At 42.3% G+C, this 21,738-nt stretch overlaps 1 protein-coding gene across 3 annotated transcripts; it reads left to right on the plus strand.

Annotated features, from left to right (window-relative positions):
- The first annotated feature begins 1,734 nt into the window (after positions 1-1,734).
- Positions 1,735-21,452, plus strand: fgf13b (fibroblast growth factor 13b). 3 transcript variants are annotated; one of them, XR_009924280.1, is made up of 6 exons: positions 11,808-12,332; positions 12,809-12,919; positions 15,237-15,340; positions 16,760-16,958; positions 19,234-20,967; positions 21,081-21,452. XR_009924280.1 is itself a non-coding variant. In XM_062407118.1 (5 exons), the coding sequence occupies exons 1-5, from the start codon at positions 1,861-1,863 to the stop codon at positions 19,371-19,373; spliced, it is 603 nt and encodes a 200-aa protein (XP_062263102.1). In that variant the 5' UTR covers positions 1,735-1,860; the 3' UTR covers positions 19,374-21,452. The 3 variants fall into 3 exon arrangements, 2 of the variants coding, with proteins under 2 accessions (XP_062263102.1, XP_062263100.1); XM_062407118.1 differs by lacking the exon at positions 11,808-12,332 and adding an exon at positions 1,735-1,909 and having other exon boundaries at positions 19,234-21,452; XM_062407116.1 differs by having other exon boundaries at positions 19,234-21,452.
- The last annotated feature ends 286 nt before the right edge of the window (positions 21,453-21,738 follow it).

Raw genomic sequence — 21,738 nt, forward strand, 5'->3', positions numbered from 1 at the left:
CACAAACCTGTTACACAACAAACTCAATCATATGAGGCAACATAAAAGATGCTGAGAGTGGGATTTACAAACAGCATGAATATGTATGCCAAAGTGACTAAGCATCACTTAGGACAAATTAATCTTCAACAGATTGCAGTCACAACTGTTAGCGTTAGAGAAGAGAATCTGTGGGAAAAAGAAGAAATAACACAGATAACTGGGTGATTTACAGTGAATATATTGAACCTCCATTTCTGCTTTAAAAAGTCAGTTAAAACTAGATCTCCTGAAACAAATTACCGAAAGTCTGAGACAGAAATAAACAATATCAGGACTTCTTCCAGATGGCTGATCGATGTAGGTTAACAAACAAAGCTAAATTTATCTCGGACACAAGCACTGACAAACCAAAGCCTTTAGGGATTGTGTGGTCCAACTGATGAGAGGAGAGGACAGGAGAGGCAAATTACATGTTAAATGAACTGAAGATTGAGTCTTTAAAGAAAGAGAAGTGTAATAGAGCTCGTCTTTTTGGAAGATGTAAGATCCCAACCAGAAAAACAGTATGCATTATGTTATCTCATCTAAAAGTTGTAAATGACGTCAGATAATCTGAACCGACACACCGAGGGAAGCAACACAGTAAAGAACAGACCGTCAGAGGACAGAGTGGGAGTGAATCCTACTTCTGCCTCGGTGAAAAAGACGTTTTACAGCACAAATTGATTGAAGGATCAATCAAGTGACTCATTTACATATTGTTAAACCGCTGAGTTTGCAGGTGCATCTGCATTTATTGAGCAGAAGACATACCTCGTGAATATAGTGACCTTCTTAAAGTCTAAAACGTGATCATCTCCATTTATAAAAGATGCGATAGTGGCTTTACTAATGGTTCAATTTAAAGATGCTGTATAAATCTGGGATTGAGGTTTATATTATACACTTTCTGTTGCTTTAGGTTGAGGAAAATTTGTTTAATTCACATGTCTTTCTTTAGACTTTTAGAGAGGGCGTGGCATCTGCAGTATGAGCCGGTTACTAAGAGCTTCTTAATATTTACAACCGATAATTAACAGCTGTAATTACATATGATAGTATAAATTAAAACATGCAATTGCAAATCAGAGCTATTTCTCTTTATTAATGACCTATAGCATTTTTGTCTTAATTGCGAACATGGGGGTCTAATTTGTTTTCACTTTCTTCTGTTTATTTTCTGATAATCCATCATGTTTTAGTTTCCCATTGATAAACTGGCAATTCAACGCTCACTCGCTCTCCAATAGGCCATTAAATGTGAATGTGTTACCGTAAAGGCTTCTATAAAAGGCGTTTCGTATCTTAATAAATTAGCTAGGCAATTTAATTTCATTCAACAGTTGCTCAATGGTTCATAAGTAATAAATCAACCATCTGTATATTATTTATTTACCATAAATTGCTTTTGAAGCTCCATGAGGGATCCCTCTTCATGGTTTGCTTGTTACCTAACCGTGCAGAGTAACAGAGGGTTATTGCTTAGCTTGCGCATTTTTTATGATGGGTTCATCTTTCTTTGTGTCTCAATTTGCAGTTTTTCTTCTTTCTTTTTTTTTGCTCGTGCACGCTCACGAGCGCTCGTGCATGTCGCCTTCGCGGTGACATGTAACAACGGGCAGAGAGACCCAGAGAGAGAGAGAGAGAGAAACAGGGGAAGGAGGGCTGCACAGAGTTGGACTGTTTCTACTATACTACCTTGCGTGTGTGAGTGTGTGTGCGGAGACTGGAGAGAAGGAAACACCCCCGAAGAGGATGAAAAAGTAGAAAAAAGCCTGAAGCAGCATCTCTGAGCTGAACTTTGATTCCACCCAGCAGCAGCAGAGTCGTCAGAGCTCCATGAGCGGAAAAACGAAGAGCAAAGAGGATAAAGACCATGGCGCCAAAGGTGAGTGATGAGAACCGGGTCTGAGAGGAAGGAAGGTGTCATTCCATCGCTTGTTTTTATTATCACAAGCAAAGAGGTGAGAATATATGCTGAAGCTTATTGCGCTGCTGACGTCAGCATGAAGACTTACTCCCAATTGCCATGCTGGTTCAGAATATGGCACAGAAACATTATTTTCGCCTGCTATATATTTCATTTTCTAAATGTATTCGTCTAAATACATGAGATGAAGACTCCATGCGCTATATTGCACTTACAGATAACATGTCTCTGTGAGGTCTTGAAGCTTCAATACAAATGTTGGAGATCCACAAACACTGCGGGCTGTTCAAAGGGATTTTACCAATATGTGTAAAACCATTAAAAGATGTGATTATTATTATTATTTTTATTATTATTATTATTATTATTATTATGATGATGATGATGAACACAGGAAGGGGTTTCCGGTTCCCTGGTCTAATTTCAGCTGCAGACATACACACGCACGTAATCATTGTGTTTCCTCTGGACAACATTAAAATCGACGCGCGGCTCCTTAATGAAACTGAAACCAGCATTGCCATGGAGACCAAAAAAAGGGAGTTGCCCTCGAGCTGAGCGCGTTCACGCATACTAGTGTCTCTGTGTGTGTGTGTGTGTGTGTGTGTGTGTGTGTGTTTGTGTGTGTGTGTGTGTGTGTGTGTGTGTGTGTGTGTGTGTAGCCTCTGCGAGGCCATGTGCTCATTCACAAAAAAGCCGTGGATTTGTGTGTTATTGCATTGAGATGAAACCGTGCAGTGGATTATAATAAAAAATCACATGATGATCAGCTTTTGTTTAAGGTTAAAGCCAATGAATGAAAAATCATAAATAATCTAATCCATAGAATGAAGTGTGATCCATAAAAGAAAAATGATCGGCTCCTCTACAAAATAAACATTGATCTCCCACCTCGAATAAAGAGAAATAGACATACTAGTCTTCTGTCTTTCTTCTTTGGCAGTTCCCTTATAATGCGCTCAAGTGGAGGTTTCAGATTATTCAGTCAATTTTTTTTTATGATAGACAATAGTGCTGCAGTTCATCCGCCCCACAAACAGTCTTTCAATCAAGTTTAGTTTGGGTTTAAAACTTTCCTTTGGTAAAAAAGGATGATACCATCAAAATGAATTGGTCAAAAGCAACGTTATTGTAAAAGAAATGAACGTCTGATGCCGTTAAAAATAAGTATCACCACTGTTGAGTTCATCTACTTCCTATTGTGGCCGATAGTGTAGTTATGTTCATTTTGGAAGTAGCCCAGCCTAACTGAGAGAATGAATCTGGTCGAAAACAGAAAAAGTAATAATAGTGAATAATTCATAACTGCAGTCAAAATGCTGTGTTAGCAAAACACTAACCTCTGAATGCTGAGCCAGTAAAATGTTAGTTTAGCAGTAGAGCCCCGGGGCCCAAATGTTTCCTCCCTCCATGTTCATTAAACAGCCCCTTTTCTCGGATGTCACGCTCAGGGTGGGAGGCTAACGATGACTAATGATATAACGTGAGCTGTTCTCTAGCCTTTAATGAGATATCCCTCCAGATCTGAACTATTCATGTCTTTTTTCAGTGGCTGAGCAGCTTGAAGAGTGAAATTCTGAAAAAGACGACATCAGATTCCTTTGTTTTACGATTTGCAATGCATATTTCAGAAGTACGATGTTCTGCAGGTGGCATAATTTGAGCTTTGTACTCTGAGCATGATGTCAGAGGAAGACAGCTGCTTTGAGAATTTGGTAAATGAGACAAATCCTCGAAAAGAAGATATCGATACATGATTTAGTTTTTTCGGAAGTCCTTTCCAACAGCATTTTCCAGTTTTATAAGATTTGGATTCGGAGAAATAGCACCATCAGCTATTTATCTTGCTCAACCACCTCCTGAATCATCTTGCACTCCTTGTCGGGTATTGTCCCTCGCGACTTGGTTAACAAAGCTGAGCCAGTAGTGGTGCAACGGAGAGCAGAATGCTGATATAGCAGAACAGTCATAAACCTTATTTATGGGAGCCTTTACTCATAAAACTCCTTTAAAGGATACAAAGCAAACATCAATAAACAGAAAACGCAATAAAACCGGGCCAATAAAGGAGAGGGGGTGATTTATGGGAGGATAAATCCACAGAGAGACCACAACAATAATAACCCCGCATTGTGTGATGGAGTCCAGTACTGCTTCCCTGTAATAACACAAATGTAGAATTTGTTTCTGAGGCTAAAGCATAGGCAAACAACTCACCATATAGAGCCGCTCAAAACACCTTTCAGTAAAACCAAACTTTTAGAATAAGGTAGTATTCACTGTTGGACTGGTTTGCATTTCTTGGGTGTTTATATTCATGTTTTGATCTATAGGGACATTACTCCAAAAAGGCCGGACTAAAATATAACCCTGAATTTAGATTCTAAGGATGAAAGAAACAACAAATACAGGTCAGCACTTTCTGAAATAGAGATAGTTAAAGAAAAAAAGAAAACTGTTATAGAGCAATTACTGAGGCCTCGTCCATTAACTGAATTGACTGAGCGAGTCATTAACTTGTTTATTGACACACAAAGAAGTAACACAACCCCATTCGGCATCAGCAATTTTTTCATTTACAAGTCTCGCGTTCTCTTGGACTAAAACATCTCCAGCAACGAGTCTCTCTCTCTCTCTCTCTCTCTCTCTCTCTCTCTCTCTCTCTCTCTCTCTCTCTCTCTCTCTCTCTCTCTCTCTCTCTCTCAGGTGGACGGATCAGCAGGGTTATATATCATCATCATCTTGTTCTGTCCCATTTAACACAATAGTGGTTGGAAGGATTAAGTTTGACGAGAACAAGAAGTCATTAACATCTTGTTCTTATAGAGGTGAGGCTTATGAATGCGGATTATGAGAAGTGTTACTTCCTGTGTGTGTGTGTGTGTGTGTGTGTGTGTGTGCGTGTGTGTGCACACTCATAATAAGTAGCAGGAGACGAGCAGAGAGACTATTGCTAATTAACCCTGAATATGTCACAGCAGAGCTCAGCGCCGCACAGAAATTAAAGCCCATTCCGTCTGAACCACATCTGATGTAATGTTGTTAAAGCTACGATGCACAACCAACATGATACTTACAGATCCGATTAGTTTTACAATTATTCAATACCGATAAAGGATATGAAAGGATACGTCTTACAGTATGTTCGTAGCATGTTTAGCGTTATAGCTATTTATAGAGGGGGTTTTTTTAAATGTATTTTTAGATCCTAAAAAGGCAAGATGGTGTTTTTCATGACAACATAACTTTCCAGAATAATTGCACCAACATATTTGTTGTATTTTTTTTTCCCCTGCAAATTTATACCATTGCAATCGAAGCAGTTTCACTTTCACTCAAGTTTTATATAGTTTTTAAGTTTTATTTTAAGTTACTTGTCAGAAATCTGATGGATAAACTGTTAAGTGACAAAATGACAAACAGCTGTATGTAGTGATAGGCATTTTTAATGAGATGGTACTATGTACTGCATGTATGTTTTGCATCCTTCCTTTAATTTAGGGGGAGTCTGAAGAAACCGGTTACAAGACTGAAAGTGAACAGGCTGAGGGAGTGGATCTTTGAGGCGATTGGTTTTCAAGGCAGATCCATTACGTGTTTGGATATTGTTGTCAGTGATGTGAAAAGTCTCAGGCTGAAAAACTGGTGATTTCAGGAGAGAGGAAACGTTCATCTCACAGATACAGAGGCAGATTTCATTTTGGGGAATTTGTGTTACCCATCGATTATACACGCACACACTGACAGGTTTGCACAACTATCATTTTGGGGACTTTGCATTGACTTATATTAGTGTAGACACCATCACTAAACTGTAACTATGACCATTTAATGCTGTTAACTTTACCTTAACTTACCTCACATATCCCTAACTCAGAAATAAGGGTTTCCCTCTTCAGGACCTGACAGGAAAAGGTCCATAGAGATAACAAAAACGAGAATACGCACACTCAATCCCATACCCTCAACCTCCCCTCTTCCACATTATGCTATTTGATAGTCTGACGCCATCTAGTGGCTGTTCAATCGAATAACAGCTATTGAACGACAGCTCAGCTCATGCTCTCTAAAACCTAATGGGGAAACGGCTTCAGATGTTTTCTCTGTAATGATTAGACATTGGCGACCTGCCCAGGCTGCTGTCTTGGGATCCTCTGCCAGAACGTACCTGCCGCCATCTTTCTGGTCTGCTATTTCAAGCCAAGGATACAAAAGTATTTTGGTAAATGGACAAGGTGTTTGTTCAAAGCTAAAATTGTGTTTCAGATCCGTTGAGACAAATGGAGGGAGGGAGGAAGGAGGGAAGGAAGGAAGGTAGGGAAAGAAGGGAAAGATGGCAAGAAGGAAAGAAGGAAAGAAGGAAAGAAGGCAAGAAGGAAAGAAGGAAAGAAGGAAAGAAGATAAAAAAGGAAAGGGAGAAAGTCAGACACAGTGACCACTCCATCAGTTTGATCTAATATAGTTGTTTCCCGATCCGAGGAAACACAATAATACAATTAGGTGCACGAGCAACAACAACAATGACATTGTCTCTCAGAAATCTGGGAAATCAGAAGGAGAAGCAGATTCATATAAAAGAGTCTGTTCTCCGCTAACTTAGCCGTTTGTTCCTGTATTAGCTTTACATTCAAGTTGCTGAGTGTGTACATTCGCAAGCTACATCCTTCCTCTGCTTTTATAGGCTCCTCTGCTGCATTTGTACTTGTGATTTAACGGGTTGCTTCACAGGAAGTAGGCAATAATGGTCGGATAATATAAGGTCAATTGTGGCTGTGCAGAGTCTTGTGTTTGGTCGAGGACAAGCAGCTTTGCCCTGAGTCAGACCAACTGAAAGAAAAAAGCCATCTGATATGTGTATTTTTTGTTGGTCTCTAAAAATATTTTGCATCAAGGACATGATTCTTGTTTCTTGTCTTGTTTCTCGACCTTGATACTTGTTCTTCAGAGTTTTGAGGAGTTGGACAGTACTTGGCTGCACAGAATGAATTAATAATGAATGTTTAATAAGAACAGAGGGAAAAGGAAACAGCAAATGAGGATTTCATCCAAAAACGTGCTCTTTTTGGGGGGTTTGTGATGACCTTGATTATGGATTGCTGTTTTGTAAATTTGGATAAACATTAAAATAGCTTATTCTTGAGGTTGTTTTATATCCTGATCCCTGTCTGTCATTGTTTCTGGGGACTTAAATGAGCTTCATTTTTATATATATTTCATGTGTTTCCTGTATTTTTTAGCCCTCTGTGCCTGAGGCAGTGAGTGCAGTCAATCACAATCACAAAATGCAGCTTTACATAAGAAGGTCACATTAAGTTAGTTTATGTTTGTATTTTTTTGTGTGTAGAATTGAAGTTGGCTGAAGTAAAGGTCTTGTCGTGTCTGAAAACGTGTAATTCTATAAACTCTTGGATTTTAGTAGATTAAGATCCTTTTTTCACTACTTCGGTTTATCTGAAAATGAAGAAGAATCTTTGATATATAGTTTTCAAGACAACATCAGTCAAAAGATCACAAAGATATAGTTACAAAAGTGATTAATAATATAAATTCTGGCAAGTGGAAATATATGTCTGTGATGTCCAGGTTTTTGGATAAATTGAATGGCTCCAGTCAGGGATTGCTGAGGAGAGGAGAGAGCTCATACAAGTATAGATTTGAATAGAGTGAGCGTGTGTTCCTGTAGTATCATAATTACATATCTGTTTCACTATACACTCTCTCTTACACACACACACAGACACAGACACAATCCACTTCCTCCACATATCCCTGGATTTGGGAACGGCCTGCTGGCTCCCTCTTGCTCTTATTGTGCCAGATCAGCGGGGCCTCGAGATGAATCATTAATGACCGGTTCCAACGGCTTAATGGCCTCTAATGTTCTGTAATGATCTCCCGTCAACGCCATGTGCGCGCGGCCCTAATGGATCCAATGCCGTGGAGAATTGGCGGGTTTGAACTTCGGTAATTCCTCCTCTGTTCGTCGGGGCAGCGCGCAACGAGGAAGTGGGGAAGGAGTTATGAGCACACGGCTCCGGAGCTCCACGGGCGCAGGATGAGTTTCCCTCTCCGCCGAAGCACCTCAGGTAGGGGCCCGAGGAAGCGAGATGTGACTCGGCCAGTGTGGTAATGCTGTTATCATTCTTTTTAAAGAGGCAACGCGTCTATACGTATAGACATCAGTACAACTCGGCACTGTGTGCAATTTGCTTCATGGAAACAGATATATTAGTTAGAGGGAATCAGTGTTAAACATATAGTGAAGTTCCACTGATTTCCACCGACCCTCTTGATTAAAGGGACTCGTTATTTTATTAAATGGATAAAGTTAGTTTTCGACATTATTGTCAAATATATTGAATCTCCTTATTTTATAAAGACGTGTTTTAAATAACAGATTTTTTCTTGTTCGAATTTGAGTAAAGCGAGTTTCACCGCATTTCAATCTTGAAGCGCTGTCCGTGGTGCTGAAAACAACATCACACGCGCCCAACTGGCTGAGCTGATGTGCCCCAACCAAACACAGCTTTATCAGGTTATTTCCAAAAGTTTAACAATTCACCTTCAATAACAGGTGATTTTCCACTAATGTCCGTGTGATTCAGACTTCAGGAGCCACTTCATCCTGATCCTGAGCTGTACATGCATTCCTCCACATCCTCAGGGAACAGCACTGATGGACACGGGCCTAATTTTTTAAATGTCAAATACCTTTAACTGAGAAAAACAAACCAGCTTTATTTGGAAAGCACAAATAACACGTTTGATTAATTACAATAACACAAAGAACCCCAGAGACTTTGAATCAACTCCTCAGCACTTTGCAACAATATGTTTAATGTTAAATTCCAGGATTTATTACTCTATTAACTTAAAATAAGATTATCCAATGTTACTTTTTTACCTAAAGGTTATTTGGGAAAACTTTGCAGATTTCTGAATTTTTTTAATGGATATAAAAATTCATAGATTTTCTCATTGTTCCCTGATGCTTTCATGGCCTCACTGCTTTGTTGCAAAAACTCCAAATTGAACTCTGCTGGGTTTTTATTGTGCGAGGCGGGTTATACTCTAACAGGCATACCTGGTTAGACTGAGAATCACACACACATAAATCTCTCTCTTGGTATTTGCGGTTCATATAGTGTAGTTATCTCGGTCCATCTTTACTCCCTTTTCTCCAACATCTGGTGTCATATTACCATTTGCCTGTAGGAGGAGCCACACAACTCATAAGCAAATCTCAATTTAAACACAGAATGCCCAGATTTCTTTTTAAATAATTTAGTTTGATTTGTTTCTGCAGACAGATCAGACTAATTAATACTGCTTGTAACTTTAGAGTTTAATCTTTGTTTATTGAGGATGCATTCTTTAAATCTAGGACACAACCCCCCTCTCTGCTTTATTGTTGAACTACTTGTTTGTTCAATAGTCTTCCTGTGGATGTACCTCATTGATTTATTTCTCTTCCTCTAACGTTGCCATTGGTCATCATGGCAATATATTACTGAAGGTGAAAACTGTGGTGGCGTGTATGTTTGTCACGGTTTGTTTAACCTGCGGCTCACCTTGTTATCCGTTGTATTTTGTTAGCTCTTGTTTGTGTGGTTTTGTGATTATATGGGACTTGTGGTGTGTGGGTTTGAAAGCGGGGATCTCATGAATGAAAGATGAAGGACGAGACCAAACTTCCAGTCTCTTCATCACGTCGGCTGCATGTGTGCCGCTCTCATATGGAGATGTTCTGAAGGACATCCCTGATTGGTTATGAAAGCTTCTTTTATGTGCGGTCTTTCTCATGGTTTGAGTGGCATGTGGGTTGAGCCGTGCAGACGCATTTCAACTATATTTATCTGTACATTCACACGGCTCTTACCTAACCAGAAAGCCATAGGTGTAACTTCAAGTCCTGCAGCCAAGGACCAGGCTGAAGGCTCCACATCAGTGACCAGGTCCTGACCTCGGCTTGTGTCCACCGTCCATCACTTTCTCCTCCACCCACTGCTTACTCTCACAGAGGGCTTCAGCCTATACTGACTTTGCCTCCTCTTCTGTCACGTGCTCTAATTTACTGCTCACCACATCCTCTTGCTCCCCAGCTATCGATTTTCCTTATACCTTTTCCATTGGCAAACAGCATGCACTGCCTCTGCCTGCTGCTCGGCGCCAGGTGCCACAGGGTCGACCTCAGCTGTGAGACAGTCGGCTGTTTGTCCACCCGCCGCCTCCTCGTCCTCCGCGCCTGTTGGAAGTTGCAGTTGCCATGCGCCATTGCAGCTGCATTTGACAGCTGTGCATCTTTTTCCCTGTTGGGGCTGCCTGTGGCCAGACAGCATGCATTGGTTGGCTGATTGCCTCTCTGTGTGTGTCTCTGCTCTGGTGCTATAATGCAAAGGGGAATATCTAGAAAACGACGCAGCTCATCCAGTCTGAAGTGGTGTCTCCGCTATTCACCTCCTCCTCTGCAAGCTGCAGCCTTTCAGCGGTGGTGAACCTCTGCACCAAAAGAAGATGAGAGCCCCTCCTTTCTCCCTCCCTTTCGTTCTCGACTCACACACTCACACACTCACACACACACACACACACACACACAGGCTCTCTCTTTTCCAATATTATATTCTTATTTCACCCATCTTTTTTTGTCTCCTGCCTCCTCGTATATTAAATATTTCTTATCGCCTTTCCGTCTGTTTTCATCTTCCTCTGCAATCCTCGCTCTTTCTCTCATTTCAGACCTTTTTTATCATTCTTTCAGTTCATTTTTTCCTCCTTTCCATCAGTCCGTCAATCATCACTCATTTGTTGATTGTGTATTCTTTCCCTCTCTCTTTCTCTCTCTCTCTCTCTCACTCACACACACTCAGACACACACAAACTATAACTTCTATCTCAGTGAGGACTAGTTAATCAATGTCTGCATCCCATACTTAAATTAGTCCTCAGGAATGTGTGCAGCTCTCTCTCTCTCTCTCTCTCTCTCTCTCTCTCTCTCTCTCTCTCTCTCCCTCTCACACACACCAACACACTCTCTCGCCCTCTCCCTATCACATTTTCTGCCCTGCACCCCTCCAACCCCCTTTCCCCATTATCCCTCCTCTTATTCATTCAGCTCTCTGTCTCTTCTCTTGTTCACTGTTTATTTTCATCACTCCTCCACTGCTTTATTTCCCTCCGCCCTACCTTAGCTTTCTCCCTCTCTTCCCCCCACTGTCACTCTCCCCTCCTATCACACATCAGTGTTGAACATGTAAATATCATGCCACGTGGGGGTGCAGGGCTACAGGTGACCGACAAAGATCCCCCCTTTCTTCATCATCACCATCACCCCATTCCATCCTCCTCCATCCTCCTCCTCACACACACACACACACACACACACACACACACACACACACACACACACACACACACATACAGAGACAAGACCTCAACCCCACCACCCCTCCTTCGTCTTCCTCGGGGCGGGCAGGGCTGCAGCAGTTTTATGAACGGTACGGCTGCATCATGATCCCTTCTCTACTGAAGCAGCTCCGAGCAGTTTCATTGACAAACATCCCGGCTGCTGCATTTCTGTCACGGACGTTGTCGAGGAGCGGAGCATCGCCGGGGGGAGCGGTGCAGAGCAGCAGCAGCAGCAGAGGAGGAAGAAGCAGCTGCAGTCTTCATCAACAACAACCGCGGGTGTGAGTCGCAACAGCTCATATACACTAAGCTGTTGATTCGCCACTTCGGACCCGGACTGGTCCCTCACGCACGCCCTCCTCCTCCTCCTCCTCCTCCTCCTCCTCCTCCTCCTCCTCCTCCTCCTCCATCTCCTCTTCCTCCAGGCACCCTCTCGGGCACAGTCAGAAGAAGAAGCACCTGAGCTGGGATCCACAGCCTCAGTCCCCCAGCGCCCTCGGGGGATCTGAGGTGGCGTCGTTACCGCGCACTCACTGGATCATCACCGGATTTGTTTCAACCACTTCCATGACGCGCCAGGACGCACCGATGGAGGATTCTGGACGCTTTTTGAAACCACGGACATCTGCGGGACTGCAGCGGCCGGTGTGTGATGCGAACTGAGCCGTGGGTGGTGTAGACCCCCTCCCCGCACCGCACACACCCCCACCGACTTATCAGAGAACTCTTCCTCCGAGCGGGACGCACAGCCTGGTTTCACTCCACCGTGAGAACATGTCCCGGGCAGCGGCTATCGCCAGCTCCCTGATCCGCCAGAAGCGGCAGGCGAGGGAGCGGGAGAAGGGGAACGCATGTCGCGGCAGCGGCAGCCCGAGCAACAGCAAGTGCGCAAATGAGAAACCGAGCAAGCTGAATGTGTTCTCGCGTGTCAAATTGTTTGGATCGAGGAAGAAACGGAAGAGAAAGCGACCACCAGGTCTGTGGGTTGGGACAAGGGGAAGTCTGAGAGCCACCACCTCAACCATCTTCACCATCGTCATCACCTCCACCACCTAACACCATCATTTTCTCTGCTCCCTCATCACTTCATCAGTCATCCTCTGGAAGTCCCAGTTGCTCAGGTGTAAATCCTGTTGCATGACACCACAAAGGTGCATGTGAATAACTTTGCATTGTCCCGCCTCAAAGTGTTGTCACAGCATGTATGTGTGGGGACTGATGCAGATCTTCAGAAAAAAAAAATCTGAAATTGAGCTGCTCCAACCATCTGTCAATAGTTGTATTGATTTGTACGTGTTCCACCGTGTACAGGGGTCAGGGATCGATAATGGGCCCTGAGGCTTCTCCTCCTCGGACACTTCCGCCTTCCTGCAGACAACTGGATTTTAAACATGTGATCACAAATATGGAATGAGTGCAGTTCATGTGACGCCTCTCCTCTCCTTCTTTCAGAGCCCCAGTTAAAGGGCATTGTGACCAGGCTTTCCAGTAGCCAGGGCTTCCAGCTGCAGATGCAGCCCGATGGCACCATTGATGGAACCAAGGATGAGGACAGCACATATGGTAAGAGCTCTGTTTGGACCTTTATAGAAAAGACTACAGGTCATTTATCGATTCCATTGTCTTCATTTAGCATCTTTTATAAAGTCAACATGGGCTGAATAGTCATAACTTTTTACTCTGGTGTTTATTTTCCTCATTAATTACTTTTACTAGAAAATGTATCAACATTTTTGGAAAAATGCAGATGTAGAGGTCAAATCTTTAAATGTATTTACTAGTAGACCAGAACCCAAAGATATTCAGTCAACGGGTACATATCATGGAGAAAACCATAACATGATTGTATTTGAGTAAATGGGACTGTTGTTATTTTTTACTGAAACAATCACAGTACCTTTTTTAGTCCATCAACCTGAACAAACATTGAATCACTTCCACTCTCAAGCTTTAGAGATCTTAAAAATCCCCTAACAATCACAGCTACAGCTTTAAAATGCAATTTACCTGAGATGTTCTGTTTGTAAACAACAGCGTGAATCAAGTGTTTCTTCTAAAGGAAGCTGATTCCTGTGTGTGTAGCAACATTTCAATATGTCAAATTATTATAATTATCTCAGTTAAGGTACGAAGGCAACCAAAATCTTAAAGATAAACATTTATTACTCGAGACTGAAACCTGCTTTCTGTTGATTGCACAATAATTTTTAAGTTGTAATACAATGTTTAAGTATAAAGGCATTGTATTATTGCACCAAACCTTGAAGGTTCAATATCAATATTTTGTTTAAAGTTAAAATCCCCTTATACCAAATTTTGGATTGATCCACATGCAGTTAAATCCAGTAAATTGACAAGATTCACCCTGTGGAAATCTGGACCTAATGTGGGACACTAACCTCGAACAACCCCCCCCCCCCCTCCTAACACGTGAAGTGTTCATTTCATTAGTAAAATGGTGCATGTCCCCCCCCAGCTGCCTTTCTCCATCTAATCTTTCCTCAATAAAGAAATCAATTAAACATCCACAGGATGTTCAGAGCGATGTTCAAATCACTGAAATAGGCTGCTTCGCACCAGTGAACAGACTCTCTATTGCCCGCTCTGTCTCGCTCTCTGTCTCACACACACCCGCAGACACACACACACACACAGGCCACGATGTGTGATTGATGCAGCTAATTCAATCGTGTTGTTGTGGCTCCGATGGCAATCACTCTCTCTGTGGTGCGCGGTCCGTGTTGTCAGCATCACTCGTTCATTTCTGCTACTTCTCAGGCCCAGTGTCGTGCACGGAGGGAAAGACGTGGGCACAAAGGAAGCGAGTTCTTTAATCAAACGATTGCATGATGTGTACATCACCTAAACGCCTACCGACATGAATAACCAAATCAATTTAGGCTTGAATGGCTAATCCATGTCTCCATATAACTAGAGCACAATATAGAACATGGAAGGCTGAATGAGTATAATTCTCTCACTGTAATAAGGACTACTGATAAACCCTATGACAGAGCTTTTACTGTAAAAACATAAATGTTATTTTGTGCCTCCTGGTTGCTATAAACAACCAGGAATAAGGTTTATCATGTAAAATACAAGTTTTCATATCGGCAACCGGTCAGTATGACCATCGATAAATCAGCCCGAGAGTATTAATCTAGAGTGTGCAGCCCACTAGTCATTATCGAAGAACATTGAACACTAAAGGAAAGTCCTCTATACTGTACATGTTCAAAAGTACGATTTAAGATGTGAAGCCAGTTCATCAGTTTGTTCGTAATTTGACTGACAGGAAATTAATCAAGAACCATTTTGATCATGGTCATAGTCATTACCATGTGTTTATATCACTGTTAACCACATTTCATTGGGTTTTCAAACAGAGACATTGTTCGAGACTTTCTCGACTAAAAAATTCATCTGTTGATTGAAAGAAAAGGTTGATGAAATGTTGATAATGGCTGTAACTCTAAGTTTTAGCCTGAGTAGTATAAGTGGTGGTATTTTCATTTGTATGGGAGAAATATAAATGTAAACTCGGACTCTCTGTTCTGTTCAAACTTTAAATATTTACCGAACCTTGCATTGCTGCGTGCCCTCTGATAACTCTCAACCTTCTCATCCCATGATCACTGGACTGTACTGCACTGAATCATTAGTCTGAACCAGTCGCCTCAGCGCCACACCGACCTTGTAAAATAGCTTGCTGTAGCAAAAAGGAGATGTCATCATGTGAGACACAACATTGATATTGATGAGGATTTTTCTCTGTGTTCACTGTGTGAATGCTCGTTTGTTTGCTGGATGTGTTTGTGTGTTTATTGTGTGTGTGTGTTTGTGTGTGTGTGTGTGTGGGGATGTGTGTGTGCGCACGTAGCTGTGTTCAACCTGATTCCAGTGGGGCTTCGTGTGGTGGCAATCCAGGGTGTCCAGACCAAACTCTACTTGGCAATGAACAACGATGGCTTTCTCTACACCTCTGTAGGTCACCACACACACACACACACACACATACACACACACACACAGACACACACACACACACACACACACACACACACACACACACAAACACACACAAACACACACACACACACCATCATCATCATTACAGACCATTAGAGACCAAACTTTCTTTTCTTCTTTTGCCTTTTGGGATGGTTTTCTTTTAAGGTGAGTAATGAAACAGCAGCTTGCAGTGTGACCGTTCTCATTACCATCCTATCATTACATCAATACTTTAACCACAGTGGTGCCTTGTGAGTCACTTATCATTAGGTGTTATACTCCGGTGTGCCTCTCTTATCTGTCTCCTGATATTGTGGATCCTCAGGATTGAATTCAGATCATCCTCCGTTTTCCCTCAGACGTTACTTTGTGTCCATTTAAGCAAAGCTCCTGAAATTTGTTTCACAACTCGACATACACATTCGTCCCTGAGCAAAGATTTCCTCACACAGGTCAGGAGGCAGCGTTGGCTGCAGTGCAGCGCATTTAATGCCTCACGTAAGCTCTTGACCTGCGATTTGTGGGTGGTCGAGATGCAATAACAAAACAGAATCAACAAAAATAACACTCACCTCCATGTACACAAAGGCTGCAGGACAAGAGGGAATGGAAACAGAAGGAATAGAAAATGGACACAGCCATGTTGTGAAGGCACGTACACGCAGCCACAGTAGCTGGCCAATCATGGCTCAGTCCTGCTTCAGGCTTCAGTCATAGCGCTGATATCAACTGTTTCATCTTTTCACTAGATATTAAACACAGAGAGAACCACACACATTATTTATAGATTTATACACACACACACACACACACACACACACACACCACAAGTGCTTCTTTGCTCTCCCCGAAGCGAATTAAAACCACACATAAAATCATTCACGCTAAATCCAATCACAACTCGCACAAGACTAACGGATGACAAAGAGAGAAAAAAAATCACTCTTTCTGTATCTCTCCGTTTCCCCCGGCAACCTGGGCACCATCTTCCTCCCAGTGGGCTGGTTGGTATTCAAGGGAGTAGCGGGTTGCCATGGAGATGCAGGAATAAGGAAATGCAAATGTCAGCTGTCCTAAGTTGGTGCAGTTTGTTCTTGGAGACTAGAGCCCGGCCGAGACACGATGATTCAAAGAGCCGAACCAGCTGATGGATGAAAACACTGAGGGCGATATCGAGGAATGATTGAAGACTTTTTAATGGAGTCGCCTTTACAGAGTCATACTGTCTGAGACTCTGCTCCGTCTCTGCAGCTAACACCCTCCCACACACACACACACACACACACACACACACACACACACTTACATCGCCCCGCTCCATGTCTACTTAATCACCTTCTTGTCTTCTTTCTTCCTTGATTAGTTCTAATATCCTTCACATTTTCTGTACAGGAACATTTTACCCCGGAGTGTAAGTTCAAGGAGTCGGTGTTCGAGAACTACTATGTCACCTACTCCTCCATGCTGTACCGGCAGCAGGCCTCGGGCAGGGCCTGGTACCTGGGACTCAACAAGGAGGGAGGCATCATGAAGGGGAACCACGTGAAGAAGAACAAGGCCTCCGCACACTTCATACCGAAACCGCTCAAAGGTAGGAGTGTGGCGGCTGAAGGAACTACACTTCACGGCTTGCTATTAAAATGTTATGCAAGGATCAGCAGGTTAAAATTCAAACTTTTTTTCTGACAAAGTTCACACATTCCTAAAATTGACCAACTTCAATAATTCCTTTATAAAGTTAATGCTGATTTTCTTATTCATCCTAAGAAAAAAGAAAGTTTATTTTAGCTCACTTTAAATCTCAGTAGCCAATCATTGACCATTCTGCAACTTACTGGGTTGTGTGGAAACCTGAGACGTTCAGGACAGAAATACAGAAAGGGAACTTTCATATTTGACAAAAATATGTCTCAATTCTTATGTCGTCATCCCAAGATTTATTGTATCTGTCAGAGGTTTTCATTCTCTTTAAAAGTGTCTGTAGGGGATCTTGAAATATTCATGACTAACAATCAGAGTCAACTGCAGGAAAAACATGGATTATTGATGATCTTGTCAGAGATACATAGGTGCTTCATCCGGGCAACAAGTAAATCACTGATATCTGATTGGTGGAAGGCAATAAATATCGAAATATTCAATTGGATGAAGTATAAATAGAGTAAATTCTTCCCTATTCAGTGTGAACAAGGGTCATTCAGTCGCTCACAATGATTAATCCTTTCAGCTTATTGCTTTCGTTTTATGACCCTGAAACTTTACTGGGTCTTAATTTATTATCACCACTTCTAACAGTTTTCCATGAAAAAAGCTCTTTAAAACCACAGTTTCCAGTGAACTGGTGAACTTAGTGAAGCTTTCAGCAGCTTAAGAGCTGGATATCTCCTCAGGAATTAGTGGAGAGAAAAACAAAGCTAAACGGGAGATTGGATATTGGACTTACATTCATCAATGGCACACAACTCCAAATGAATGCTAATGCTGTAACTGCAGCTGTGCGTCAATGGGAAACTCCTCATATATCCGTGTTCTGTGACATCTCATTTCCGCTGCTTTCATGTAGTCCTTAAAAAGAGAGAAGGCACAAATTGATACTTTGACTGGAACGGCACCAATGCCCAACAAGCCCCTTAAATTCAAACCAAATTGCACACACGCATATCAGTCGCCTGCAGATGCCTATTTCTTCATTAAGATCCATGAATTGAAATCGTGTTGATGTGTTCAGCTACATGCAACATCTATGTGGCTGTCTCTGAGGTTCGATGTTTTATTTCCCCTGTTAATATATTTTTTGTGTCGTTTTTCATTTCTGTTGTTGAGGGTTAGGGACAGAGGATGTCACAACCTGTCAAGCCCTATGAGACAAATTGAGATTTGTTTACATGGGCTATACAAATTAAATAGGATTGATTGATTGAATTATTTGTCACAATTGTAGAGAGCAGCTGGATCCAAATGCAGGACGGGGCAGGTCTAATAAAAATAACCTGGATTTGTTGAAAATACAAAATAAGGAGAAGGCCCGACAGGAAACAAACAAGCAAACTGATACTGTCCAGGAAAAACAAGGCAGTATAAGGAGCTTGAGATGACTGAGACTAAACAGAACTGAGGACTTAAATACAAACTGATGGCAAACTAGAGTCAGGTGGCTCGGGACAAACAGGTGAAACAACACCAGGCTACGTACAATACTGGAGGGAAACACACAGAGACAGGAAGTAAAGAGACCAGAAGCACATGAGGGAGATCCGAATAATAATAAATAAACAGGAAGCAGAGAAGGGGGGGGGGGGGGGGGGGGGACGCAACACATACCTAAACACAAGGAAACACAGGTTAAAGTCAAGAGACTACCTGAACAAAAATCCAAGAACTCTTAAGCTCAGAGCCACGACATTATTCCCTTGTAAATCATTAAAAATGTCCCAAAAAAAGGCAATGTTAAAGAAAGTGATAAAGTATTCCGCTCTGCAGTATAAGTTAATGGACCACACACTGCCACCAGGCTCCGTAGTTCTTGTGTAATCCAGCTGAAGGTCAGACACAAACAGATGGACATTCACAAATGGCGATGGATACATAAACTCCTCGGCGGAGATAAAAAAAAAACATGATCTGTTTATCAGTGTTCATTAAAATATCATCATCCTTCAATATTTTATGGAACATTATGTTAAAACTGCAAACTCCTGTCTGACGGTAAAATCAGGACTTGAAAAAAAAGTTATCTGCATGCAGGAGAACAAAACGTACCGAGCTGACGGAGCAAGACTGTGCATACCAAACCAGACTGATACCAGTAGATGAATTAATGAATCTTGTCTTTGTGTCTGTGTGTGTCTGTTTGTGTGTTTTTACAGTGGCCATGTACAGGGAGCCCTCCCTCCATGACCTGACAGAACTCTCACGGTCCGGCAGCGGCACGCCGACCAAGAGTCGGAGCGCCTCGGCCCTACTTAACGGCGGAGGGAAATCACCGAGCAACAATGACTTATCCTAGCCCCACACCCCTCACACACACACACACACATTAAGGCACACAGACACATGCGCACACACAAATCTCAGGCGGAGGGAAGACGCCCAGCAACAATACCTTATTCTAGCCCCCTTATACCCCACACAGACACACACATACACGTGAATACACAACCAAGCACACACACACACACACACGTGGAGTCACACACAGATCTCAGGCCGATATGCCCACACATCAGGCTGCTGAGAGTCAGGAGACGAGGGAGACGGAGGAGGACAGGAAGGTGTTCCTCCACGTTCACGGAGCCCACTGTGACTGACTGTGATGTAAATAAATCAAGGACAATCAAGCCCGTCTGACTCTGCTGCTGCGGCCTGCAGGCGGACAGGACCTGTGAATCCCTTCCCTTGACGACCCGTCCCACTGGGCACCCAGACAGAACGAGGGAGGGAGGGAGCGGAGGAGGGACGGAGGGACTCAGTCAGTCAGTCAGTCGGTCACACAGTCCTATAAACAGACTGTTACAGAGAACCAAAGAGTCCAAGTATTAGCTAACAAAGTTATCGCTACGAAAAAGTAAGGCAAGTGATGAGAAAGAGCCACAGAGGGGAGGAGGAAGGTCTTTATCTACTCTACCGTACGCTATGTTTACACAGAGTTCATGGGGTTAAGTCATATTTTTAAAAATGGCAATCGTATTCCTCGTACACTAACAAGGACTGATCATTTGTTTGCATGCAGGTGCGCCTGTGTGTGTGTGTGTGTGTGTGTGTGTGTGTGTGTGTGTGTGTGTGTGTGTGTGTGTGTGTGTGAGTGGTCTGGGTTAGCGTGCCATTCTCTGCTCTTGCAGGCGGTGTGGGTTTGTGTGTGTGCGTGTGTGTGTGGGCAATTGAGACTGTGTGTGTGTGTGTGTGTGCACGCATGTGTCTGGGGGGGTGGGATTTTACCTTTTTAAGATCTGTTGTATATCAGACAGAACTCCTGAGGGCTTTAGCAGGTTAAAATAAGGTTTTAATGTATATGCTTCCATGCTTACTTCTTACAAGCAATGCTGTTGTTTAACTTTCCGTTCGTTGTCGTTGTCCCTTGCTGTTTGTTTGTTTGTTTGTTTGTTGTTGCATGGAAGCTTGTTGACCTCTGCTCAGTAGCAGCATGCCGAAGGTCCTTTTATTTCCTGGTCTTACGTGTTCCCGACCAAGAGAGAACACTAGTGAGCCAATAGTGTCATACCACAACACTAGTGAACCAATGTGAGGGTGTTAGAACACTACTGGACGAATAGAATTGCACCAGAACATGATTGGACCAATGGTGTTGGACCAGAACTTTGGTGAACCAATAGGAGCACATACTTACGTAATATTTTGGTTCCTGCTCTGGACAAACTAGAAATGCACTTAATAAACTATTTCTAAAGAAGTGAAGCCACTGTCTCTTCTTATTCTGTTTATGTTTTTATCTCTTTTTATTCACAGGTTATCTTTTCCTGATTCCTAGTTTGTATTCACAATATCTCAAGAACGCTCCGGGGGGAATTCTTTCAAATTTGGAGCAAACATTCAGTTTGATTCAGAGATGAACTGATCAGATTTTGGTTGTAGAAGGTCAAATAGTCAGCTACCCAATGTTCTTGTGAATGTTATATAGCAAAAACACCCGTTTTGGAAATTGGATTTCTTGGATCACAAACATTTGTTGGGACTCAACTGAATCTGAGGGTCAAAGGTCACGGTGACCTCACAAAGCTTACTTTTGGCCTCTTGATAATGATTTCTCAAGTCTGCCTTACGTCAAATTCTTACCAGTTGTCACTTGGACTCCAAGATGAACTGATTACATTTCTGTGGTCAAAGTTCATGGTGACCTCATATGAGTCTGGGGAGCAAATGTGAATAGCCTGAAGGTTGGTGCAGCATTTAACTACAGCTTAATCTTGTTACGTTTGTGTCTATCAAATTTGGAAATTGAGTCCCTTTAAAAATGTGTTTACTTCCGTGTTTTATCTCTTTGTCCATGTATGGATATGTGAAATCTATATTATTTATTTCCTCTTTTACATTCTTACTTTTTATCCAACAATGTATTTACACAAGACAATGCCAGTGTGCAATGCATGATTTCAAAGAATAAATAATTCCCTGTTAAATCTACTTTCTTGGGCATTTTGTTTCAACTGTACCAAGTGCTAGAATTAATTTCGCCACTAGATGGTGACAAAGGTTCAGAATTGTGACCTTGAAATTTAAACAGAAACAGAAACATCCCAGCGGTTAGAGCGGGTCGACCACCAAACAGAATTTCAGGGGTTCGATCTCCGGCTTATCCTGCCTGTATTTCATTTGCATGATACTGAACTGCGTGACAGGAAAAACACATACATATA

This window comes from Platichthys flesus, chromosome 15 (genome assembly GCF_949316205.1).
Source record: "Platichthys flesus chromosome 15, fPlaFle2.1, whole genome shotgun sequence".
Taxonomy (NCBI): Eukaryota; Metazoa; Chordata; class Actinopteri; order Pleuronectiformes; family Pleuronectidae; genus Platichthys; species Platichthys flesus.